Raw genomic sequence first — 27,063 nt, forward strand, 5'->3', positions numbered from 1 at the left:
ATCCTAATCTATTGAACCTCTCTTCATAGCTCATGGCCTCCATACCAGGGAACATCCTGGTGAACCTCCTCTGCACCCTCTCCAAAGCATCCACATCCTTTTGGTAATGTGGTGACCAGAACTGGACACAGTATTCCAGATGTGGTTGAACCAAAGTCCCATACAACTGTAACATGACCTGCCAACTCTTGTACTCAAAACACTGTCCGATGAATGAAAGCATGCCATATGCCTCTTTGACCACTCTACAGACCTGTGTTGCCACCTTCAGGGTACAATGGCCCTGAATATCCAGATCTCTCTGTGCATCAATTTTCCCCAGGGCTTTTCCATTTACCACATAGTTTGGTCTTGAATTGGATCTTCCAAAATGCATCACCTCGCATTTGCCTGGATTGAGCTCCATCCGCCATTTCTCTGCCTGACTCTCCAATCTATCTATATTCTGCATTCTCTGACAGTCCCCTTCACTATCTGCTACTCCAATCTTAATGTCATCTGCCGTTAATGTAATAAAATATCCCAAGATGCTTTGCAGATGCTATCAAACAAATGGACATATTGGGCCAGATTACCAGATTAAAAAGGAGTCACCATTAGGTAAGCAAATGCAGTAACTAATACAAACACTAAGTTCCACAAACAGCCTGCTGCATTATTGAACAACTAGATCATTTGTTTACATTGAAAACAAAATTTTGGCCTGGGCACCTTCTTCAAATCATGTCATGGAATCATTCACAACCATCCATGCAAGCAGGAAGGACTTCATTTTAGCAGCTCATGTTGAAAAGGGACTGCTGACAGAGCAGTACTTGTTCAAATATGATTTTCTAAGTCAGAATGTGTGCTTAACTCTTGAACCCAAAACCACGTAATTTGGAGGCAAGAGAGTTACTAACTGAAATCAAACACTTGAAAACACAAATCATAAAAATGTGAACAGTCTAAAAATGTGAAAATGATTTGAAAAATACAAAGATGCTAAATCTCATCGGTAAACACTCATGATAATTAAAAACCTAAAATGCAAATGATTTCTTGGAAGGAACTATATCTTATGCTAACATTTGAAAGGATAACAGTTTAATTGCCTGCAAGATGATTAACAAATACTTGCAGACAGTTAGCTTAGTTTGTAGAAAAACAAAGTTAGCACTTTACAGTCAAATACAAATCTTTCCTCAATTCCTCAAGAAACCATTTCTGCAATTACAAAGAAACGTACAAAGATAAGGTGTAGATATGCTGTTACAAAGCATATTTTCTTCCATCAGCTGGAATGTAATACAAATTATCCCCATTTGCCCAAACAGGCATCTTGTCAACAACACACGACCAGAGAATATAATTCAATCTCATGAAGCTAAGTCCACTTCCTCCTTTGCTGTAAGACTTCCTCCTTTGCTGAGGAAAGTGTGCATCCCACTGCCAAATACTGAGTAGAACTGGACATATCTGCACTACCGTATTATAAAGCAGTCATGGGCTGTAGAGCACAAAACCCTACACCACTTCACTTTTTAACCACTGTTGATGTTATCTCTCTTCCCTTTTCTGCAAAGAGCAGTACCAAAACTGAAAATTCCAATTCAGCTGCAACTATTGGTCATGGCTTCAAATAAAATGACTTGTGACACAATCAAAGCAAAAGAATTCTATTACTAAAATAATTCCAGACAGGCTAATATTCCATCACCAAGTCACCCTTTCTTTATACACGGAAAGTCCTTGACACTGATCCAGCTTCCTCAGAGCCACCTCTCTGAATCAACAGAACCTCTGACACTCCCATTTATATCCGTCAGCCAAGGATCCCTGATTGGACCAGATTTGCAGCCCCAGGTCCACTTGGCTGATCTCTTTACAATCACTACATTTGCAACTAAACCAAGTTGTTGGTCATGAATTGTGCAACTTTTCTAAAGAAGTAAAGCAGATTATTTTCTTCCCCTTCTTGAGCTCACTGTCCCATGCTGGAATACCATTCCAAAAGACAAAGCTCATTCATTACGTCCTTCCCAGCAACTATGCATGCAGTTTGACTATGCTTCAACAAGCTGTTTTAGGCTCCTATTCTCACTTTCGCTGGTCTATTAGTTTTAATCTGTACAGCAATAGCCAAAGGCTGTCTCCAGAAAGGAATATACTCAATCTCTTTTAACAAAGCAAAGTTCACTGCAAAAATCTTACACATGCAATGCTTACAATCACAAGCAAACCCTTTTACATGGATTTGTCTGAACATCAAACTAGAACAGGTGATCAGCCTACTCCAGTCATTGATAAATCAACCTCTTCCCTGAGGTAGCTAAACATTTGTTGTGAGGCAAGCTGTTTATTACTCCTTCCATAAAAAGAAACTTTGCATTTTGATGTTATCCCGTCTCCAGCAAATGATCAGTTTGATCACTGGTAAACATCACAAACATGTCATGTTTTCCACACCAATTTCATATCAACATTTGCTCGTGGAAAGATGCTTATGCCTTGACGAACTTTGACATAAAACCTGGCTTGCTTTTGCTGTTGACAACTTTTATGTTATCTAATCAACTGCACAACATTTATGTGGTACAATTCCATAACAAAAACAAACTGAGTTGATAAGTAGTCCACATTATCACGAGTTCCTTCCAACTTTCTTAATGGCTAAACAGACCGAGGCCAATTGGCATGCACAAAATATTCAGTTTATAGGGAATGTTGATTGCCACATCTGATTCAGTGTCTGTTTCAAACTAAACTTCAACTTTTCCAGAGGTACTGTGACAGTTCAGTCTATTACTGCCGACTCACACTGCTTCAATCTAAAAAACACAAATTAATTCGACCTAACACAAGTATTTTAAGAACTAGTAACATTCCTAATCACTTCGTCATCACAATGTTTCATATGTTTTCTCCTTCTCACTTCATTCAACTTAATCTCAGCTAATTTTAGGTTAATACCTACACTTTTGAATTCTAGAGGAGAGGCCAATCATAACCGAGCTCAGTAGTGCCCTCTCTGGTGCTACATTCTCTCTAATACACAGGCAACTGAGGTCTGTGAACAGCAGTGAATCCTGAAACCAGAATGACCACTTGTACATAGGAACACTTGTAGGCCATTTAGCTCGACGATGTCTGCTCTGATATTTAATGCTGGCTGATCAAACAATTCAATGACTTTTACCCATACTATCCACTTAACCCTTCAATTTTGGATTACAAACAAACCTCTATGATTAACTTTAACAAAGAATCAACTCGTACAGTTCTCTGGATACAGAATTCCCAAGAATCACAACCTCTTGGTAAAAAACTACTGCTCATTTCAGTCCCGAATGGTATCTCACCCACCCCTTATTAATTTGTACGCTCTGCTTTTAGGTTCCCAAACTGGGGAAATATCTTACTTTCATCTACTCTGTCTATCCCTTTAAGTAATTGGTAGGTTTAAATGAAATCACCTCTCATTCTTTGAAGCATTAGAGAATACACATCCAGTTTGCTCAATCTCTCTTCTTAGGACAGTGCTGTCATCCCAAGAACAAGTTTGATGACACACTCTATATGGTAACAATAGCTTTCCTGAGCTAAGGAGACCAAAAATGCACACAGGTCTCCAGATGTGGTCTGACCAAACTCCTTTAAATTTGAAACACATACCTCAACAAGGATCACCAGTGTCCAATCAAGAGTAGGAACTCTCCTATTTAAATACAGAGGCCAAATCTGTTCCTCCATTAGACGCTCTATCAGAGACTGTTTAACAAGTCATGGTGACCTGAGAGAATGAGCTCATCTGCATCACTCGGATGCCTTCTGTATATACTCACTGAGCCATTGCAGCTCCACATAATGACTTAATGCGATTCATAGTCACACAGCGTGGAAACAAACCCTTCAGTCTAACTCATCCACTCCAACCCTGTTCTCAAACTAAACTAGTCCCACTTGCCTTGTTTGGCCCATATCCCTCGGAACCTTCCCAATGCACATACTGTCCAAATGTCTTTTAAATGCTGTAATTGTACCTGCACCTACTGCCTCCTCTGGCAGTTCGTTCCACACACTAGCCACCCATTTGTGTGTGAAAGAAGTTCCCCCTCAGATCCCTTTTAAATCTGTCTCCTCACACCTTAGAAGTGTGCCCACTAGTTTTGAAATCCTCCAGCTAGAGAAAAGACCTTCCCTATTCACACTATCTATTCAACTCATGATTTTATAAACCTCTATAAAAGGTCACCCCTCTACTTCCTACACTTCAGTAAAGAAGTCCCAGCCTAGTTTTATAACTCAAACCCTCAGTTCTGGCAACATCCTGGTAAATCTTTCATGAATCCTCTCAAATTCAATAATATGCTTTCAATAGCAGGGCAACCGCAACTGCACATGGTACTCTAAAAGTGGCCTCACCAAGGTCCTGTAACACCTCAACATGATACCCCAACTCCAAATTCAGTGGTCTGAACAGTGAAGGCAAGAGTGCTAAATGCCTTCTTAACCACCCTGTCTTCCTGTGATGCAACTTGCAAAGAATTATGTACCTAAACCTCTAGGTCTCTCTGTTCGACAACACTATCCAGGGCCTTATGATTAACTGATTAAGCCCTGCCCTTGTTTGTTTTCCCAAAATGCAATATCTTGCATTTATCCAAATTAAACTCCAACTACCACTCCTCAGCCATTGGTCCAATTGATCAGCATCCCTTTGCGATCTTGGGTAATCTTTTTCACTATCGACTTGACCACAAATGTTGGTGTCAACTGCAAACATACTAGCCACGCCTCTTAAACTGTCATCCAAATTGTTTATATAAATGTCAAACAAACATGGATCCAGCACAGATCCCAGCCAAAGAAGTAAAACGCAAAATGGAAAGAATTCAGATGCAGCTAATGGCACATCCATTTAAAAGGTATATGTATAAAACATCAGTTAAAGGTGGCCGGTTTTAAGTACAGAGCATGGGATAATTAATTGGAAAACATATGACATCACTCTGAGCTGGCCACTGTTTTAAAAATTACAGTTTTTAACAAGTGCAAGTTTCAGCCTCTTATTAGAAATTTTGAAGCGAATTATTCTTTGTAACAACAATCAATAAATATTTCAACTTTTCCACAATCTAAAAGAAGTATCAGTGCATTCACAGGTTGTAAGTCAGCTGTAGCAAGCATAAAGGCAGTTTTCATGAGTGGAACCAGGCCCCCGACTGTGCCAACTTTTGATTCTGAATATTATGGACGATGGATAGGATGGGTGTTAACCCAAAACAGATGTACAACAATCAACAATTGCCAGAGAAGATGAATATTTTTTGAAAGAGGAAGAGGAAAAGAGGATGTTAGTCCCACTCATGCAGGTTGACTGAAACATCATGCTGAAAGTGAAAAAGAGATGAAAGTACAAGAGGAATCTATAAACTTTAATAAAACCAAGGCATTAAATTTTAAAGAAGAAAAAAAAAATCAACAGTGATCTACTTTTATTTACCAGCTGTATCGTAAAGGGGCTACCAATCACATGTTTGCTGCAGCAGTTGGTGGGCCAGTGCTGCAGGAGCCAAAATATTTGATCATTACACACATGTTGAAGCACAACACACATTATCTAGTTATTCAAACAGCACAGCAACTTTTGCAAAAGGGGAGTTGGGACCAATAGTTAAAACACCATATATCCTTTAGTGCAGAGATGCATCCCGAGTAGATAACAGAGCACAACCACTCCTTTGAATTAGAGATAATGGGGACTGCAGATGCTGGAGATTCCAAGATAATAAAATGTGAGGCTGGATGAACACAGCAGGCCAAGCAGCATCTCAGGAGCACAAAAGCTGACGTTTCAGGCCTAGACCCTTCATCAGAGCTCTCTGATGAAGGGTCTAGGCCCGAAACGTCAGCTTTTGTGCTCCTGAGATGCTGCTTGGCCTGCTGTGTTCATCCAGCCTCACATTTTATTATACACTCCTTTGAATTAAACTGCATTTAATTTGAATAACCAGAAAATTTTCAAGGCTTTAATGTAAGATGCGACTAAATCATGCACAATTTTACAACACTGTACTCGTCCAGTGGGTACTTAGGGTCAAGAAATTAAACAGTAGGTCCATCAGTCTTATGTTCAATGACTTGCCAGTTTTGCTTGCACACTAGTTTTACCTTTGTATCTGGAGTTGCAAAATCCAGTTTTAACTCCAAAAAGCATTTTTTTGATAGCATACACTAATTCGTACTGAAGTTACTCTCAACATATATTTACTATTTCACATAAATGTTAGAAGTACATTACAGGTCTAGGAACAGAAAACAATTTACTTTTACTACACCTATGCATTTGCAGCATGCTTTGAGAATGTTTCATGCAGAAAATAATATGGGTGTTCAGCATTTTCTGCATCATCAAGGCAGTAGACTTTAAAATGCAATAAAGATCAAAGTTATCAAAGGTTAATTTCCTTAATTGAGCAGCAGAAACTTTTACTCTCACTGACAAAATATTTGAAGTTCCATTGCTTTACTTATGTTGGTGCTGAAATTAACTGTCATTTTCACTGAATGGCCTTAAGAATTTCCCGACACAGGGCAAAATCTGATTGCACAATGGGGGGCATTGTACAATCCAATAAACTAAGATTTCTAATGTCAGTTACTGTGCTGTGTGAAAGGACTTGAGGGGCAGACAAAGCTTCTGCTCAGCTGCTCCTGGCACCGTCTAAGATGATCAGCGAAAACAAGCTATCCATATCCCTTAGTAGGAAGTATCATTCATAAAACAACTGCAAACCCATAGAAAAAAACAAATATTGTAAATGCTGTGTTGCTCAGCAGTACAACTGTGATTACACTTTAGAATTAAATGCTTTTAATTGTAAAACAACTTATGTAAATGGGGGTCGAAACTGGCTTCACTTGTCAATGCCTTTTTCTGCTAATTGTAAGGACAGTTTTTAAAAACATTTTTTCTGCATGTTTGATTGTGGATTGAAATGGGAAAAGAACAGCTTTAAAAATGAGGGATTGTTAAGGGATTTCTGCACTTCGCAGAAACAAAGTAACTGGACAATCATTCCAACTGCTATTTATACAACTGCTGGTTCAAGTTGTAGAGGGTTTGCAGACGAGCTGGAGCGAAGTGCTGTGTACAAATAGAGATTCAGCCAGCAGGAAGTAGGTGATTGGTCTGTGAACTAGTAATAACTATGTCCTTCTACCTACCAACAATTATGTGATTGATTCCCAGGAAGCTGAGCAGCTTGGCTTCCAAACATAAGTAAGAGGTCATCAGATCTCTGCAAGTGCAGAAGCTGTTTGCTACAGTAAATACCTGAAGAAAAGCCATTTACGTTTTCCTCCTGCAGTCGCTGTGACTTTCAATTAATAAATCAGAGATCTTTCTAAGTGTGAACCAGTTATCCTGTGCCTCTTGCAAACATCAGGAAGCATCCGGGGAAGGAACACCCAAGAAGCTGCAGTCTCAATCAGCACAAGAAACATCTGAACAAATCCAGTGAGACAGGACCACTGAACTGCCTTCTCAATTCTTCTCGCCATTCTCTCTTCCCCACCTCTCAATTGTTCCTGTTGTGTGCACGCACACGTCTTAATCAGTTCTCAACAGATTATGAGCACTTCAGGTTGGCCACTCTAGACTACCTAGGTATGAATCACTATACTTGCATAAATTGTAAGATTTAACCAGTATTAGCAAACAAGAGAGAATCTGGGATCAATTTTTCCCAGCCAGTTCTTAGAATGCAGTGCCAAAGTTAGAACACAACCTTACTGTTTGGTTCAATTTATCCCCATCAAGCAATGATATTATACTGGATTAATGATCCTAATGGCATGTGCACATGAAGGCAAATGGAAACGTTAAATCAGTAAAACCTGATCATTTTAACCAGAGGAAAACACAGTAGCCAGATCTGAACAGCACACAATCCCTCAAAAAAAACATTATCACAAGATTTTACTGAGTCCTTGCAGAAGTAGAGAAAAAAAAACCCACAAGACTGAAAAGGAGGAAGACGTTCATATCAGTGATTTTCAGGTGTTTCTTTGGCCCATCTCATCGTCAAGCCTGATCATTTTGAAGCCAGACACTTATGGTTTACTTTTAATATTAAAGCATTGTGACAAGATCTTTCATATTCTTCTGGAAGTACTGGCAGGACCTTTGCTTGAATACTTTTTTAAAAAGCGTGTAACAATTCAGCCCTTCCTCATTACGGCATTAAAGTGTCAACTTAAATTAAATGCAAGACGATGCAGTGGAGTTTTAACACAAACACAAGAATGCAAATACCACTCAATGAGCATACATTGGAAGTACATTCAAAATGTGTTAATCCCCATAACAACTAGAAGGTTGTGTCACCATGAATCCAGAACAAAACAAAATTGTGACTGACAGCATGAGCATCCAGATACAAAGCATAAGTCAAAAGCATGATGGAATTCCCTTCATTTTCCTGGATAGCTACAGTCTCAAACACCAGAATCAATTGTACAGCATGGTTGCAATAAGTACTACAGAAATTGGTCACGGGATCTTCAACAGCAACTCCCAAATCTACAAACAGGTAGAAACAGGATGGGGAAGAAGGCATTTAGCACGCTTGCCCTCATTGCTCAGGCTACTGAGCACAGGAGTCATGTTCAGGTTGTACAGGATGTTGGTGAGGCCACTTTTGGGGTTCTTTGTGCAGTTCTGTTCACCCTGCTATGGGAAGGATATTATTAAATTGGACAGAATTCAGAAAAAAAGAACTTAGCAGGATGTTGATTGGTCTGGAGGGTTTGAGTTATAAAGGAGAGGCTGAATAGGTTGGGACTTTTCTCACTGCAGCATAGGAGGCTGAGGGATCACCTTGTAGAGGTTTATAAAATCATAAGGAGCACAGATAAGGTGAATCGCAAAGGTATTTTCCCTAGGGTGGGGGAGTTCAAAACTAGGGGTCATATTTTTAAGGTGAGTGGAGAAATATTTAAAAAGAACCTGAGGGGCAACTTTTTTTCATACAATGGGTGGTTCAATGTGGAATGAACTGCCAGAGACTTTAAAGTGATCGATGAAGGCACAGTTACAACACTTAAAAGACATTTGGACAAGTACATGAATTGGGAAGGTTTGGAGGTATAAGGGCCAAACACTGCCAAAGTGGGGTTATTTAGTTTGGGAACTTGTTTGGCATGGACAAGTTGGACCACAGGGTCTGTTTCTGTGCTGTGTGATTTTGTGACTCTCCAATTCCATGAAACACAAAATCGCAGGTGAATGGAAACATTGTTACCTCCAAGTTCCCTCTGAAGTACACACAATCCTCAGGTATCAAATGGGTTCAATTCCTGGAACTCATTATGCTCAAATCTACACCCACAAAGGACTGTAACAGTTCAAGGCAGCAGGTGACTACTACTTTCAAAAGGAAGCTAGGGATGGTAAATAAGTGTTGGCCTTTCCAGAGATATGTACATCATGGGAAAGGTGTTTTAAATAGTCGTAATTTAGGGACCTGCTTTGACTGTATCTTTAAAAGCTGTGACCTCCACCACTTCGAAGGACAAGAAAAGTAGATCTGAGAGCCACATTCCATTTTCTGTTCAGAACACACCATCCTGACTCAGAACTACATCACTGTTCTTTCACTATTTCTGGCTCAAAACGCTGGTGTGCACTTCCTGGTTGCATCTACACCAAAGAAAATCAACCAAGCAGCTTACCATCAATCTCCTCCGGAACGATAAGAGATAGGCAATAAATATGGGTCTTGCCACAGATGTCCACATTGCAAATAATAAAGATCCTGCAAATAAAACTGTTGCACAGCGATCCATATCTATGACTAGTTAATTATTTCCCAGTTTGGAGTCAAAGCCTAGTATAACATATAACATTATCAACCATTCAAATATGGGCAAATCAAAGCTGAATTAATTCTGTGTCTCTTTTTCTAAGCTTCAAATTAGCCACAGAAGGTTTAAAGATTTCAACGTAAACTCCATAGGTTTTTTTTTCAGGCGTATATAATTGTCAGTTGGTAAAAGTGTGACAAATAGGTAAAGCTTTTTTTATATTCCCAAAAGGCAACGACAGAAAACATAGAATACAAGGTGTAGAGCTGGATGAACACAGCATAGCATGAAAACATAGTATAGGTGTACTTTAATTTTCAAATTTACCCTATTTTTCCACTGGTAAAATTCATTAAGGATCTTAACACACGTTAGAATTGTGTTCCACTGTCATCCAGTTATATTTTCTCCTTGGCTGTAAACATATTGAATGCTTCAGTGGAGGAGAAAACAGAGGTTTCTTGTGAGCTTGATCAATGGCAGAATTTAATCCTAGGTTGATAGACTATGCGTTCAAGTCCCAACCTGCTTCTAAGAATGGAACACAAAGCCTTGGTCAGCAATACAGTATAGTTCCAAGGAGCCATGCTTTGAGGGGGGTGACATATTAGAGTCAGAGCCAGAGTTGTCTGGAAACAGATCCTTCGGACCAATTTGGTCCCACCTTCTGCGGTTCCACCCAGGCCCTATTCTCTCCCTAGTTACTTTTTCGTCCTTAATGTATTTGTAGAAACACTTGATTCTCCTTAACCCTATTTGCCAAAGCTATATTATGTCCTCCTTTTTACTCTCCTGATTTCCCACTTCAATATACTCCTACTGTCCTCCTACTCCTCAAGGGATTCATTCGATGCCTACTGTCTATACCTAGATTCAGAGCTGTACAGCATAGTAACTGACCTTTCACTCCAGTGCGTCCATACCAACCAGATATCCCGAATTAATCTAGTTCCATTTGCTAACATTTGGCCCATATCCTCCTAAACCCTTGCTAATAACATACCCATCCATATGCCTTTCAAATGTTGTAATTGTACCCGTTTTCACTCCTCCCTTGGCAGCTCATTCCATACATGCACCACTGTCTGCGTGAAAAGGTTGCACCTTAGGTCCCTTTTATAGCTCTCCTCTCTCACCTTAAACTTATGCCGTCTAGTTTTAGACTTTCCTGCCCTGCAAAATAGACCTTGTCTATTTAGCGTATCGATGCCCCTCATGATTTTATAAACCTTTGTAAGGTCACCCCTCACCTTTCACGTTCCAGGGAAAATAGCCCCAGCTTATTCAGCCTCTCCTGACAGCTCAAACGCCCAAATCCCAGCAACACCTTTGTAAATGTTTGCTGAACCCTTTCAAGATTAACATTTTTCCTGTAGCAGAGAGACAAGAATTGAACACAGTATCCCAAAAGTGGCCTAATCAATGTCCTATGCAATCACAACATGACCTCCCAACTCCTATACTCAATGCATTGACCAATAAAGGCAAGTGTACCATACGCCTTCTTCACCACCTTATCTACCTGTGACTCCACCTTCAAGGAACTATAAAACTTCACTTCAAGGTCTTTTTTTTTCAGCAAAGCTCACCAGGACCCTACCATCAAGTGTTTAAATCTTGCCCTGATTTGTTCTACTAAAATGCAACACCTCATATTTATCTAAATTAAACTCCATCTGCCTCTCCTTGGCCCATGAGATCAAGGTCCTGTTGTTCTCTGAGATAAATTTCATCACTGTCCACCTCACCAACAATTTTGGTGTCATCCGCAAACTTACTAACCATACCTCCTATATTGACCATTTATATAAATGACAAAAAGCAGTGGACCCAGCAGCAATCCTTGTGGCACACTGCTTGCGACATGCCTCCAGTCTGTAAAACTCTCCAGAACCACACTTCGTATCCTATCTTCAAGTCAATTGTGTGTCCAAATGGTTAGCTCTCCCTGTATTCCATGTGATCTAACCTTGCTAACCAGTCTACCCTGCTGCACCTTGTTGAACACCTTGGTGAAGTCCATTGTACATGAAACGCTACATCGAAGCCTAGTCCTGTAATTCTAGTGAATGCTAAACGTCCCATAAAGAACAGTTCCCCCAACAGTCAAACCAAATTTTCCTTCTTGATTAATATCAAAGATAGATTGGTTATTCATCTCATTTGCTGTCTACAGCTTTGGCAGAGTGTATACACACCTAAGAAAGCTATATTTAAATGTACCCTCTTTATAAGCCTAAATTTTCAAACAAACTGGTCCTTGTTATTGTGCATCAATTTCAAATACAGTCGAGAAACTACCAGGCAGTATTTACTAATTACCCTTTTACATGACCTTCATCATCTGTACCTGTAGCAAATTAGCAACTTTACCATGCTCAGGATAAAAATTGGCTACATTCTGGGCAGGGCAGAGTTATCATCATTTGTTCATAAATCAGAAATCTACACGTCTAATGATGAGCAATATTTGTACAATCTTTATTTTTAGAGATGCGTTTTCTCTTTCCTTCCAAATCTCTCTCCCACGTGATCCTCAACCAGACAGTAGGCAGGTACTCTTCATCACTGATGTTTTCAGGTCCTGTTGTGTGGTGTGAGACGACTATCTGGAGTATCGGCCTCTTCACTCTGATCTTTTTTATTTCTTATTGTACATTCTACAGCCCACTCATGGGGATTCCATGAAATTATTTCTGGCAAAGGTAGCGAATATTTATCCCTCAACTAATACTACTGAGATACATTCCATCTCATTGCTATATGTGGGATTGTGCTACCTTTTCCTGCATTACAACATTGATCATACTTCAAAAATAGTTCACTGGTTGTGCTGTCTCAAGACCATGAGGGGAGTTGATTATATTCAAGCTTTTTTTTTGGTAGGGAATCCACTAGAGATTACCACTCTTTATTTATAATCTCATAAAAGTCAAGATCATTTAGTGATATTTATCATGACCACATATCATCCTGCAGATTATTTTGTTCATCAATCTGTGGCAAAGATGGTAGTAATCTCAGACTTGCAAGAAGAACACTGGCCAGTGACATGATGCAAGTTAGAAATGCTGAATGGAAAAAAAGTGAATGTGTGTCAAAAAGATGTAAACAATGGACAGTCAATTCTCTGGCTTAAACTCTGTTTAGTTTCAGTTGTCTGTACATACCATGCAGTAATTATTTTGGTAATTCCGTACTCTGTATCTAAGGACTAAAACCATTAACCTATCTCCAGCAATATTTGCATTTGCTGATAAGAGGATGAAAAACTGACTCACCGAACATATTTGTGCTCATTTTAAATAACAGGAAGTCAAAGTACAAAATTGTTTCCGTCTTTTTGACAGTGCAATTTTTAGACCTCTGTAGCTAAATGTAGAAGGAAGAATCCTGCTCTCAGAATGAACAGGTCTCAGTTGATTGGACCAGGAGATGTCAATACAGGAACAGGCCATTCAGCCCGTTTGAGTCTGTCTTGCTGTTCAATGTAGGTAAACCCCCTATTATGAGATTATGCCCTCTTGCCTAGACTCTCCAGTAAGGGAGAAACAACTTACTGAACCTCTCCATAAAAGACAGTCCCTCCGTCCTGAAGATCAACCTGGTGAACCTTCTCCAGACTGCCTCAAGCTACTATATCTTCCCTCAGTTAAGTGTTACATTTATGGTGTGATAAGTCACTTCTTTAGTTTTAGAAAGATTTCTTTATTTTTGTATTGCATTCCCTTTGAATCAAAGGTCAACATTTTAGCTGTCATCCCCATTATCTAATGAAACTGGATGCTGTTTTTTTTTCCAGTTTTCTCCACAAGGTCACCCAAATCCCTTGGTGCTGTAACTTTTTGCAGTCCTTTGCAATTTAAATTATATTCAGCTCCTCATTTCTACCTGACAAAGTGCATAACTTTGCATGTTCCCAGATTATATTTGACGTGCCAAGCTTTTACCAACCAACTTGTCTACATTCCCCTGCAGCCTCTATGTCATCTTCACTATTTGGCTCTCACCTATTTTTGGGTCATCTTCAAAACTGGTGACAGTACATTCACATTCCTCATCCAAGTCATTGATATGTATTGTAAAATAAATGTGGTCCCAGCACTGACCTGTGTGGGACTCCACTAGTTACAGGTGGCAAACCTGAAAATACCCCCTTTATCCCAATTCTGTCTCCTATTAGTTAGCCAATCTTCTATCTATGCTAATATACTGCCTCCAATTCCATTGGCTCTTAAGCAGCCTAACACCTGACACCATATCAAATGCCTTCTAAAAATCCAAATACATTACATCCACTGTTTCCATTTTCTGTATCCTGATTGTTACTCCCTTAAAGGACTGCAACAAATTTGTGAAGCCATGTCGACACTGTTTGATCATATTATGCATTTCAAAATTCTCTGCTATTACATGCATTATAATGAACTCATGAAATCTTCAGAAGAAGGGCCTAGGCCTGAAACATCAGCTTTCCTGCTCCTCTGATGCTGTTTGGCCTGCTGCATTCATCCAACTCTACACATTGTTGTAACAAATTTTAAAAACACTCTCCCTAACTCCCCTAGGCAGGATTTCATCTTGTTTTATCAAGATCTTGATGTGGGGAACAAATCTAGGCCATGCACCAACATCAACCGAGTCACAGCTAATCTATTTTGGACACCAGATACAGGACCATTGACATAAAGAAGGGAAACTTAAAAGTTCAAAAGATTTTAGATGGCTCAACAAAAATAAGTTCTTGCTGTTAGTGCCAAGCAGGCAGTCAGCTGGTCACTCATTGTTTCACCAGCTTTTGGAGGAAACTTGATATGACCCTATCAGCAAGCACTACAATGAAAGGTTATTGATTTGAAACGTTAACTCTGTTTCTGCCTTGCCATTTGTTAACTGTACAACTAAATATTGCCAGTTTTTTGTTATTTTTAAAATTCAAGCACATACAGCAGCTTACAATCAGCATAATAGCTTCATATTGTCAGCTAACCATACTCAAATAGCTGCAGCTCATGCCTCAAGTATTTAGATGACAAAAAAATTTATTTTCTTGAATAATTGAGTAAACATTTCCGTGTTGATTTAAAGAATGATTTTCCTGACATTGCCACTTCCATAGTTACGCATGTAAAGTATCATTTAGACTGAATGCCTCATACTCACTGATCCTTATTATCAATATTTTCTTTAGTCAATCACAGACTCTCAGACAGATAATTTTCAGAAACAAGCTGCAGATTGGCAATTAGAGTGTTTTGCAGATATAATACAAAGAAGCAGTCAAAGGCCAAATTACTGTTTGAACAGAATCCCTCGTTTGCAATTCTGTATTATTATGAACATGGCAGATCACTTCAGACCCATCACACATACATGCTGCTCTACATGGGAACTCCAAGAAGCCTCATGTTCTAGAGGATGGCCTTGTGGTATTATCATTAGACAATTAACAGAGATCCAAATAATATTCTGAGGACCCAGGATCAAATTCTACCATGGCAGATGGTGGAATTTCAATTTAATAAAAATTTAGAATGAGGAGTTTAATGATGGCCATGAATACACTGTAGATTGTCAGGGGAAAAAACTCATCAGGTTCATTTCCGTCCTTTAGGATAGCGAACTGTCATCCTTACCTGGTCTGGCCTACATGTGACTCCCGATCTACGGCAATGTGGTTGACTCTTAATTGCCCTCTGGGTAATTACGGATGGTAATAAACACAGACCCAGCCAGTAACATCTACATCTTGGGAATAAATTAAAAAGTGTTGATAGCTGAAGGAGCTTGAACAGCAGCTGGCATCAGTGTGACGCACCCTTAGGAGAATGTTAACTATTAATTTGGCTGTATAGAAGTCATGTTTGTCCACGCCATAACTATAAAGCAATGCCTCAGCCCAGTTTGCCTGGAAGGAAACTTTTACTGTAGGTACTTCATTATTGCCCCGTGTTCACATAAGATTTGCATTGCTTAACAGAATTGAAATAAGACTTTGCTTTTTTTAAGAAGCAGTGGCATAGTGATGTTATTACTGAGTTAGCAATCCAGAGGTCCAGGGAAATGCTCTGGGTTTACCCAACCTTGGCAGTTGGGAAAGTTCAATGAATAAATCCAGAACATAATGTTAGTCTCAGTCATGGTAACTGTTACAATGATCACTGATTGTTCCATTTGCTTCACTAATGTAATTTAGGAAAGGAAATCTTCCATCCCTACCCAGTCTGGCCTACATGTGATTGTGTACTCTAAGCACTGCTCAGTGTCTCTTGACTACCATGTCAAAAGGGTTAACAAACCACTTGGTTCAGGAACAATTAGAGATAGACAGCAAATGCTGGTCTTGCAAGAGATGACCACGCAATGTAAACAAATAACCAAGGGCACAAAATAAAACCACTGTAGATTATGCAGTGACAATGGATAGTATACCATGATTTCAATTCAACAACCGCAGGGGTTACAAATTTTACAAACATTGTTTAACCAGAATGTATATTGATTGGGATTTCTCAGTAGCAGAATTTGAATGGGCTTTCGTACTATGGATTATGCTAATTGAACCATATTAGTGCTCTCATCTTTGAAGCTCTGGGACATCGCTGAGCAGGGATAAGCGATAGCGTACAGGTTGCAGAAATATGGAGGAGCAGAAAAGCTGGATCAGAAGTGTCTTGATTTCAACATTGAACCACGTATGTCAAAATGCCAGAAATTGTCTGAATTGTTTCAGAGAGTTGTAAGCATGAAGTATTTCATTATACACCCTGCGAAATCAGGGCCAAAAGTTCAATTTGTCACTTAGATCAACTACATTTCTGTAATGAAACAATGAACTGCAGATGCTGAAAATCTGAAACAATAGCAGTGAAATTGCTGGAGAAACTCAATGGGTCTGGCTGCATCTGTGGAGAGAAAGCAGCTAATGACTCCAGTCCAGTGACCTCAAAAAGCTCAAAACAAGGGTCACTGGTCTCGTAAGACTTTTCTCCCCACAAATGCTGCCAGACCAGTTGAGTTTCTCCAGCAATATCTGTTGCTGTTGCATCTTCTGAAGCTATATTTACTGCACTATTTCCACTTTCTTTTTGCACGTGAACCCTGAGATTACGAAAGTGCTATTTTCAGAATTAACACAGTGCAGCATGCTAGTGGTTTCAATCATAGCAGTAAGTTTGAACACAATGAATTAAATTGACATAAATTGTACATGCAGTCATATTCGTCAGCAGTAAGAATAACAGTAGCGTCAAAATTAGTATTTTAAGAATATATCCCGACATGTTTGAAAGCAATATTTACCTGTGTATTCAATCCCACCACTTTCAAAACTTTGTGTAAAATCAGAGTCACTGTTCGCTGCAGCTGTTTGGGTACAGTCCTCATCTGGCACACCAACATCTCCAAAACTCAACGTCCCACTCAGGCGCGCTGACAACCCCTCTGTATCATCATCATCGAGTTCGGATCTTTCCGGAAAATCTTCCGCCGTTTCCTCGGTCGTGTTGTGTTTTTTAACCTTCCTTCTAAATTTGTGGAGAATTTTCGAGGCCATACCACACCACACTCTGAAAATTACATCAGAAACAAAAAGTCAGACGCTTTGTTGAGGTTACTGATCGCACAATATGACATGAGCCCGACACTACGAACACACACACAGAGGAAAAGGCATTGTCCGGTGAAAAAAGGTAGTATGAAATAAAGCTATGGAAAGATATCACAAATTCCACTTCACAAGTGAAATGTAGTACTGTGTTAACCAAGGAGCAACAGCTGGGAAGACTGGAGTAATGTACTGCAGCCCCCTTGGCAGGGGTAGGGGTAGCGGCAGCGGAAGAGGGGAGAGGGGAGAAGGGAGAAGACTAATCAGTTACGTACAATAGCCTCTGGGGAGAATCAGAGTAGCAATGTGTGCAGGATGGGGTGAGAAAGGAGTTAGATCATACCATCCTGGAGGGGGTTAGAGTAATACTCGGCGCCGCCCTGGAGAAATCACAGCAGTCCCAACAGGAGAATCTGTTACCACTCAGGAAAGCGATCCATTCAGTGCACAGTTCTCACTGGACTCGGCTGAGGGCAGTGACGGGGGAGCTTGCTGCCGGACGATGCAATTACTGCGACTGAGTGAACCACAAACTCCTTTCGGGAGTGGGCCGCAAACACCTCGTTTGAAAGGAAACCTTTAGGTCTCTGCGGAATGAAACTTCCTCCCCCCCCCTGCCTGTTACTGGTCTGATCTGTCATCCACAGGTGAACAAACAAAGTGCCACAATCCCAGAGGGGCAGCTGACAGCAGTAAATAGAAAACAGCGACTCTCTCCAAACCCAACAACGCATTGCTAGGAAGGCTGTAATATGTCTTTAACATTGGATATGTCAATCAATTAACAGTTTTTTTTTACCTGGTTTTAGCTCTCTATATAGAAGTGGCTGTCGAACATCCTGCTACCAGCAAGGCCCTTGAACAGTGAATTACTGCAAGAGCCCGAAATTTGGGGGCCAACTCAGATCGCGACTCTCCCACTGTTTGCTGATGGCGACTTTCAGCCTCACGGCTCGTTTGCAATTGTGCAATCCTCCCGGACTCAGATTCTCAGGGGAGCGACGAATAAATGGGGATGGGAAATCACAAAAAAAGGGGTGGGAGAACTTGCAGCAACGCAACTTTTAACTTTAATCGCCTGCACTGGCGCTGAGCGGAGATTTTCCCAGTGAGTTTTGAAGGCAGTCCCTTCCAGTTCTCGGGAATGGGGTTGTTCCCCGAACTCAGTCCCTCCCCGAGTCCGCACTGCCACCAACTGGTCCGAGGGAAGCATGGCAGGTGGGGCGGAGGTAGGAATCAGACCCGAGCAGAGCCTGTGAGAGGGAGAGACATCGGATTCACACGAGAGAAAGCTGGACGTGGTGAAGTTTAGAATCAATTCAGAGCAGCGACTGGAACGAGAGCGAGGGAGACTGAAGGCATTAATGAACAACAATTAGCTCGGGTCCTGGACATTATTCACATGAAGTGCAATGTAGGTAGGACTGGTTTTGACTCCCTTTGACCATCGCAAAGCAGCCCTGGCGATACGTGAACAAACCCCAAACCTTTGAACGGGCTAGTAAACTTTGCATTATTACCGGTACAAATGATTAATACAAAGCAGGGGGCTGTGGACTGGACGCCTCTGAGCTCCAGGTTTTACCCATGACACGTAGGCAGGACTTTGGAGGCGCTCGGTTTTGAGGGAGGGGAAAGTGATTTGGATCGGAGATTGCCAGACCAATTGAAGTCGACCAACTGGTTGTTTTTCAAACCAGATTTTTCAGATGCAATCTGGCTTACTCTCATGAATCCGAATAACGCGAGCAAAAAGTAAAACCAAATTAAACGTTGCAGCACAGATTCTAAGTGCTGTATGGCCAACCCATCAGTAACTTTGTCGCTGTGTAATACCATATCCTGGTGTAATTGACTAGGCTAACAGCAGTTCAGTAAAAACATCGTTTGATTTTATGTGCTTTCCAACCCACGGCATGCTGTTTTGAAACACAATAAATAGACATTGGTCTCTCCTGAGGTAGAGAACTGTGTCCAATTTTGACTTGCTCGCATATTGAATGCTGTTGGAGACTTCGGGGGGCAAAGAAAAGGAACATCAAAACTGGTCCCAAAATGAGAGGCGGGATTTGTTCCAAGAATTAGAACTGACCGAGTTGAAGTTTGTTCTAGTTGACAGATGGTTCAATTTAAACAAACTGGGGAGAACCAGGGCTCACAGTTTTAGATTGTATTTCATTCACTTGTGAGTATTGCTGGCTGGGCCAGAATTTAATGCCCGTCTCTTGTTGCTCTTGAGAGGTGGTGTGCTGTAGGGATCTTATGATGGAGGGAAGGTTGTTAATGAAGTAGCTGAGATGGCTAGACCTTACTACCCTGAGGAACTCCCGCAGAGATGCCCTGCAGCCTACATGAGTGAACTCTAACAGCCACAACCATCCTTCTACATGCAAGGTATTACTCCAACCCGTGAAGAGTGTGTCCCGAAACTCTAATTCCACTTTTGCCAGGACACCTTGATGCCACCCTCGGTCGAATGCAGCCTTGATGTCAAGGGCTGTCATTCTCATCTCACCTCTGGAATTGGTGTTTTGTCCATGTTTGAACCAAGTAATGAGGTCAGGAGCTGAGTGGCCATGGTGGAATCCAAACTGGGTGTCACTGGCCAGGTCATTGCTGAGCCTGTGCTGTTAATAGCATGATTGATGACACCCTCCATCATGTTATTGATGATCAAGGGTGGACTGATGAATAGTAATTTTCCAAGTTGGATTTGACCTGCTTTTTGTGTACAAGATGTACTTAGGCAATTTTCCATATGTTTGTAGATACCTGTAATGTTACAGCACTAGAAGAGTTTGGCTAAGGGGAATGGCAAGTTCTCAAGCACAGGTCTTTAGGGCTTTTGCCATAATGTTGTCAAGGCCGATAGCCTTCACAGTATCCAATATGCAGTAGGCACAATACCGCTACCAAGTATTTAAGAACAATACCCAAACAGCTCGGTCCAAAGATGCCCATCACACAAACAACAACAGGAAGCTACAGTACGTATTGACAGGCTTGTCACATTACCATACATCAAGAACATATCCAAACTGATGACAAGACTTCAATGACCATTGGGTACCAGCGTGGCACACAAACCTATGTCAACCCTGTGCCAAATATTAACTTGAACCAAAGACCTCTTACCCACTATGGACAGAACCAACATGATATGCAAGATTCCATGCAAGGACTGTGACAAACATTACTTCGGACAGACAGGAAGGAAACTAGCCATGAGAATACATGAAAACCAGAAAAAGATACCGCCAATACTCGCTCATCTCCATTCACTCGGCTAAGGAGAACCGCCAGTTCGATAGGGGTAACACCAGGATCCTAGGACAGACCAAACAGGGACAAGCATGGGAATTTCAGAGGCCTGGTTCTCCCCCAAGAAGGCCATTGATAAACACATAAAATTATACATATACACCACTGCAAAGTAAAAACAGAAATGAGGTAATCAACTCCAATGGCCTCCCAGAGTTTAAGTACCAGTCAGGAAAACACAGCGATAATGGGAACTGCACATGCTGGAGAATCCAAGATAACAAAGCATGAAGCTGGATGAACACAGCAGGCCAAGCAGCATCTCAGGAGCACAAAAGCTGACGTTTCGGGCCTAGACCCTTCATCAGAGAGGGGGATGGGGTGAGGGTTCTGGAATAAATAGGGAGAGAGGGAGAGGCGGACCAAAGATGGAGAGAAGAGAAGATAGGTGGAGAGGAGAGTATAGGTGGGGAGGTAGGAAGGGGATAGGTCAGTCCAGGGAAGACAGACAGGTCAAGGAGGTGGGATGAGGTTAGTAGGTAGGAAATGCAGGAAAACACAGCAACGCTTCATTGGAGACTGCACTGTTGATGATATCCAGCAGAGTAATGCAAGATCTGCGAACTAGCGAGTCAGCTCAGTGAACAAACCAACCACAACATCCACAACCCAAGCTACAAATCTATTCAAGAATCTCAGCACCTAGTGTTATTATTTGGAGTGAATGTAATTGTCTCAAGACTGGTATATTTGATACTAGGGACTAGTGGAGGAGTCTGAGGTGGATCATCGAATCAGCATTTCTGGCTAAAGATTCCTGGAAATGCTTCAGCCTTATCTTTTGCAGTGGTGTATTGGGGTCCGCAATCATTGAGAATAGTGATGCATGTGGAACCTCATCCTCCAGTGAACTGACTAAAGGCCCACCACTACTTATGACTGGATGTGGCAGGATTGAAGAGCTTAGATCTATCCATTTGTTGTGGAATGACTTAGTTTTGACTATAGCTTTCTGCTTTCGCTGTTGGCATTGCAAGTCATCCTGTTTGGTAGCTTCACCAGGTTGACACCTCTTTTCAGGTACACTTAGTGCCGCTCTTGGCATGCTCTCCTGCACTCTCCATTGAACTGGAGTTGATCCCCTGGCTTGATGGTAATGGTTAAGGTGGGGGATATGCCGGGCCATGAGGTTACAGATTGTGCTGGAGCACAATTCTGCTGCCGTTGATGGCCTACAGCGCCTCATGGATGCCCAGTCTTGAGTTGCTAGGTTTATTTGAAGTCTATCCCATTTAGCACGGTGATAGTGCCACACAACACAATGGAAGATATTCTGAAAGTGAAGGCAGGATTTTGTCTCCACAAGGACTGTGCAGTGGTTGCTCTTGCCGATAGTGTCATGGACAGATGCATGTTCAGCCGACAGATTGGTAAAAATGAGATCATGTATGTTTTTCTCACATTGGTTCCCTCGCCACCTGCTGTAGACCAAGTCTAGCAGCTATGTCCTTTAGGACCCGACCAGCTCGATCAGCAGTACTGCTGCTGAGCCACTCTCAGTGATGGACATTAAGATCCCCCACCCAGAGTACATTTTGTGCCCTTGTCACCCTTGCTTCCTCCCAAGTGTTGCCTGACATTGAAAAGTACTGATTTCATTAGCTGAGCGAGGTTGGGACGTGGTAAACAGCAGGAGGTTTCGTTGCTCATGTTTAATCTGAAGCCATGAGGCTTCATGGTGTCTACAGTCAATATTGAGGATTTCCCGGGTGACTCCTTCCCAACTGCATACCATTGTGCTGCCACCTTTGGGTCTGTGGGACAGGTTATATCCAGGGATGATAGTGGTGTCTGGAACCTTGTCAGTAAGATATGATTCTGTGAAGATGACTATGCCAGGCTGTCACTCAACTAGTCTGTGAGACCACTCTCCCAATTTTGGCACAGACCCCTAAATATTAGTAAGGTGGACTTGCAGAGTTGACAGAACTATTTCTAGAATTAGGCCAAACATCATCCAATACTTAAGCCGATGTGAAGTGGTATGTCTGGTTTCATTTCTTTGAACTTCACAGCGATTAATACTTGACTTGCTATTTTCAGAGGGCAGTTGAGAGTCAACCACACTGGTGTGGGTCTGGAGTCACATGTGGACAAGACCAGGTAAGGATGGCAGAATTCTTTCCCTGAAAAGATATTAGTGAGTCAGAAGGGTTTTTCTTGACAATCAACAATGATTCTTAATTCCAGGTATTTTTATTTGCCATGGTGGGGTTCGAACCTGCATCCCTAGAACATTAGCTGAGTTTCTGGATTAATACAATAGCAATAATATCATTAGGCCATCGCCTCCCCATCATTGTATAAGACCATTGTTTAAGGCTCAATGGTCACAATGTGATTCCTTTCTTCTGACTATAATGAAACTCTTGTACAAATTATTGTCATGTATGGTGGACTTATTGCAGTTCTTAATGTAAGAGCTGGATCTTTTTCTGTGGCTAGTAGAGCAGAAGATCTGCAGTTTTATGACCTTGAGGGAGACCATTAGCTTTAAAAAGCAATTGGGTATCAATGTGGACTCCACAAGCTTCAAAATCTCCCCCTCCCCCACTGCATCTCAAAACCAGCCCAGCTCGTCCCCGCCTCCCTAACCTGTTCTTCCTCTCACCTATCCCCTCCTCCCACCTCAAGCAGCACCTCCATTTCCCACCTACTAACCTCATCCCGCCTCCTTGACCTGTCCGTCCTCCATGGACTGACCTATCCCCTCCCCACCTATACACTCCTCTCCACCTATCTTCTCCTCTATCCATCTTCGGTCCCCCTCCCCCTCTCTCCCTATTTATTTCAGAACCCTCTCCCCATCCTTTTCTCTGATGAAGGGTCTAGGCCTGAAACATTAGCTTTTGTGCTCCTGAGATGCTGCTTGGCCTGCTGTCTTCATCCAGCTTCACACTTTATTATCTTGGGTTCCCAGTTATTAACTGTAAGAATTACTCAACAAGATTTTACATGTTTAAACAAGTTTCTGGACAGGAATAAGAAAATACCAAGTTCTTAACACTATGGTCTTAAATATTATGAATTAAAATTATCAAAGGATCTTTCCATGTTCTATTTACATTCAACTCAAGCCTTCCTCTATCTTTTTCAGGATCTGAACTAAACCAAGATGTGCCACAGCACTTGAGAATTCACTTTGATTCTGCTTGGCATTCTTGCAAATCTCTGTTGTTTCGGGTTTCTTGGTGTCCCTCCACTAGCACTAAACACCTGATGATTGTGAGTATGCCATCTCAAGCTAGGGCTTCACTGCTTTCTTCCTTTAGTGGTCTGCAATTGATTCATCCAGAAGAACTAAATCAGGGAATGTTTTCAGTTTGAAATTAATGTATAAAAGATAATCACAGGCCATTTAACCTGTATGCCTGAACTGTCATGAATATTGTAAGAACAACGGTAGAAAAGCAGTGATCAAGATAAATGGTCAACAATTTGGGATCAATATTGGGAAGCATCTTGTCAGATCATCATTAAGGAAAGGGGGCTGCGACATTTTTAGCAAGAATACATTCTGCAAACACAGAATTGCACACCACATGAATGAGTAACAATCCTGAAAAATAATTGTCAAGGCTGTGTACCTTTCTGCATGGGGCTGAAATGTTGACCTTAAGAAAAAGCAGATAGTCTAGAAAGTTGTCAAATGTGATTTTTTACGTTCACAAGATGTAGATGCAGAGGTAGGCTATTTAGTCCATCGAATCTACTTTGCTATTCAATGAGATTATGACTTCTTTGACAATCCTCAACTTTACTTTTGTGTCTTTTCCCCATAACACTTCATTCCATTACTGACTAAAAATTGGTCTATCTCAGACTTGAATAGACTTAACAACCCAGCCTCAACAGCCCTCTGCCAAAAAGACCTCCACAGACTCTCCAGAGAAGGATGGGACACATCAATTGGAGAGATCAACTGGGACAGCGTAGTTGCTCAGTGGTTAGCACCGCTGCCTCATGGTACCAGGGACCCAGGTTCAATTCCAGCCTTGGGTAATTGTCTGTGTAGAGTTTGCCCCATGTTTTGATTGTTTGTCCTGTGTCTGTGAGGTTTCTTCCCACAGTTCAAACATACGCAGTTTAAGTGGACTGGCCGTGATAAATGTGGAGGTCTGGGTGGGATGCTCTTTGGAGGGCCGGTGCGGACTTGATGGGCTGCTTTCACAAACAAGGAAAGAAAAAGACCGCATGGTATGGAGAAATTAGCAGAAGACCAGCCATTACACAGATCACTGTTACACTGCTACAATACACAAGCATCACAGATTGAAAATAATGTGGATATTCCAAAGATCCTCTTCCTGTTGCCATTGTTAACATGCTTTCTCTTCGAAGTGCACAAATTCTAAGGTCATTTAAAACCTTTGAATCTGCTCATACTGTTCACCTTTGCATGTGTATAAATAAATTCTGTATGTAAGCAATTGTCAGCATTCACTTGCTAACCAGTAGAAGTCCATGGCCGTGGGCTCTGTGCGTCCGGGTGGCTGATGAGCTGGATCCTAGCGCCACATTTCCGACTACGCATTTGGCAGGTGTTTCCCAGAAGTGGAAGTAGTAATTTATTCGTTTAGCAGCTTTCATGACTTTCAGGATATCCCAAAGTACTTTCTAACCAATTAAGTACTTTTGAAGAGCAAACATAGTTATAAATCCTGCAACCAGTTTCATGCTGTAAAGTCTTACAAAATCAAAACAAACATCTCTATACAATGTATAATTAGGTGTTTGCATATAAATTATGATCAGGACACCAATTTACTTCCACTTTTCAAATCATGCTGTGAGATCATTTACGTGAGAGTTAAAATATCACTGAAATAAACCAGATTTGCGAATACTGGAAATCTAAAACGTACAAAAAAACCCAGAAATTGCTGAAGAGGCACAACAAGGTCTGACGGCATCTGCGGAGAGAAAACAGAGTTTACATTTCGAAACCGGTGACCATCTTCAGAATCTTGTGGAGGATGGGTCGCAGGATTGAAACATTAACTCTGCTTTCTCTCCACAGATGCTGCTTTGTTCATTCCGTTATTTCTGCTTTGGTTTGTTTTAGGACAAGTATCAACTTGCTTTGTCATCTCATCTGAAATACAGCATCTCTAACAGTGCTGCGTTCATTCGGGACTGATTATCCCAAATCGCTAGAATGCGGTATTATCGAAAAGCCTCTAGCCTAGTGTTAATATTGGGCTGAGTTTATCACTTGCGACATACTCCTTTCTTTCTTGTTCAGATATTAGCTCCGTTTCCTCCTCCAGTCGAAACAATTGAATGTGGATTCTATTTCCCATGATTTGTGATCCAACAGATTTCAACAGGCAGCCCATTTCACCGAAATCAGCACAGCCAAGGCAAAAGATCGCCACATTTTTAGCACAAATTACTTCCTGCACAAATCGTGTTTCTACGGTCTTTATGTATTGGCCTAGAACATGTCACCTTGCTTGGAAAGCCAGTCGCCTTCACCGAAGGCTTTAAAATGTAATGTTTAGATTGTAAGAATAGGTTTATTTTAAAATATTTCGTTTGGTTCTGTACAGTAGCATATGAAGAAACAAACTGCTTTAGTGATTATACGTATGTAAATATATTTTGAGTAATGTATATTTTTGAAATTAAAAGGTCTTAAATTATGAAGAACTTGATTAGTACAAGTTATAAATAAGTCAGTGAAGTATTAAAATAACACCAGCTATTTGAAATTGGGTTTCTAATGATGCCCTAACCACTGATTAAAAATGGTTATTTTTACAGTAAGCCTATATTCAGATAGTTAAAATTGTACAAATTTACGACTTATTTTCTCATTTCTAAAAATGGTGTTCTAAGATGCTGCCAAGTTGTCTCTTTTCATAGCAGACTTTACATCAAATGATTGGCAAATAAATTGGTTTGGAAATTTGAAAGACAACGAAAATCATTTCTGACCCTGTTGGGAGTGCACTGTGACTGCATTCAAAACTGAAACTAGATATTTTTAATCAGTCTGTTATGACACGCCCCTGGAGCAGGTGTAACATGAACCCCAACTGTTGAACTTTTAAGATTACTAGGTGTCAGTGTAGTAAATTCACTTTTATTTTGGTAATTTCAGGAAAGCTTGGTTAAACAGCGTCCTTAAACAAAAGTTCATTTAGGTCTGGTAAAAGGATATCGACAAGAAAAAGGATCGTTTTTGAATTAGCCTTACTGCAACCAACTGAGAATACTGAGGGATAACTAGGGGGCTAATTCATCTTCCCCCTCATCGGAGACTTTAATAGTTTGGAGTATCT

General features: G+C 41.0%; 1 protein-coding gene and 1 long non-coding RNA gene across 7 annotated transcripts in view; one reads left to right on the forward strand and one right to left on the reverse strand.

Moving 5' to 3' along the window:
* The window catches only part of snx21 (sorting nexin family member 21), a 38,443-nt gene extending 19,809 nt beyond the window's left edge, over positions 1-18,634 (reverse strand). Inside the window, exons 1-2 of one of the 4 annotated variants that reach the window (XM_048549848.1) lie at positions 18,255-18,634; positions 17,152-17,417 (exon numbers count right to left, since the gene is read on the reverse strand). In XM_048549848.1, coding sequence (XP_048405805.1) covers positions 17,152-17,404 — 253 coding nt within the window. In that variant the 5' untranslated portion in view covers positions 17,405-17,417; positions 18,255-18,634. Of the gene's footprint in view, positions 1-17,151; positions 17,704-17,798; positions 17,952-18,254 lie in introns of those variants that run through there. The other 3 variants (XM_048549849.2, XM_048549850.1, XM_059652842.1) reach the window with 3 other exon arrangements.
* LOC125461281 (uncharacterized) lies at positions 18,486-26,806 on the forward strand. Of its 3 annotated transcripts, XR_009446947.1 has the most exons (4): positions 18,486-18,873; positions 22,820-22,879; positions 23,874-24,001; positions 24,599-26,806. It is a non-coding gene; the product is annotated as an uncharacterized LOC125461281 (long non-coding RNA). The 3 variants fall into 3 exon arrangements; XR_007249462.1 differs by having other exon boundaries at positions 23,874-26,806; XR_007249463.1 differs by having other exon boundaries at positions 18,486-18,869; positions 23,874-26,806.
* The last annotated feature ends 257 nt before the right edge of the window (positions 26,807-27,063 follow it).

This window comes from Stegostoma tigrinum, chromosome 19 (assembly GCF_030684315.1).
Source record: "Stegostoma tigrinum isolate sSteTig4 chromosome 19, sSteTig4.hap1, whole genome shotgun sequence".
Classification (NCBI taxonomy): domain Eukaryota; kingdom Metazoa; phylum Chordata; class Chondrichthyes; order Orectolobiformes; family Stegostomatidae; genus Stegostoma; species Stegostoma tigrinum.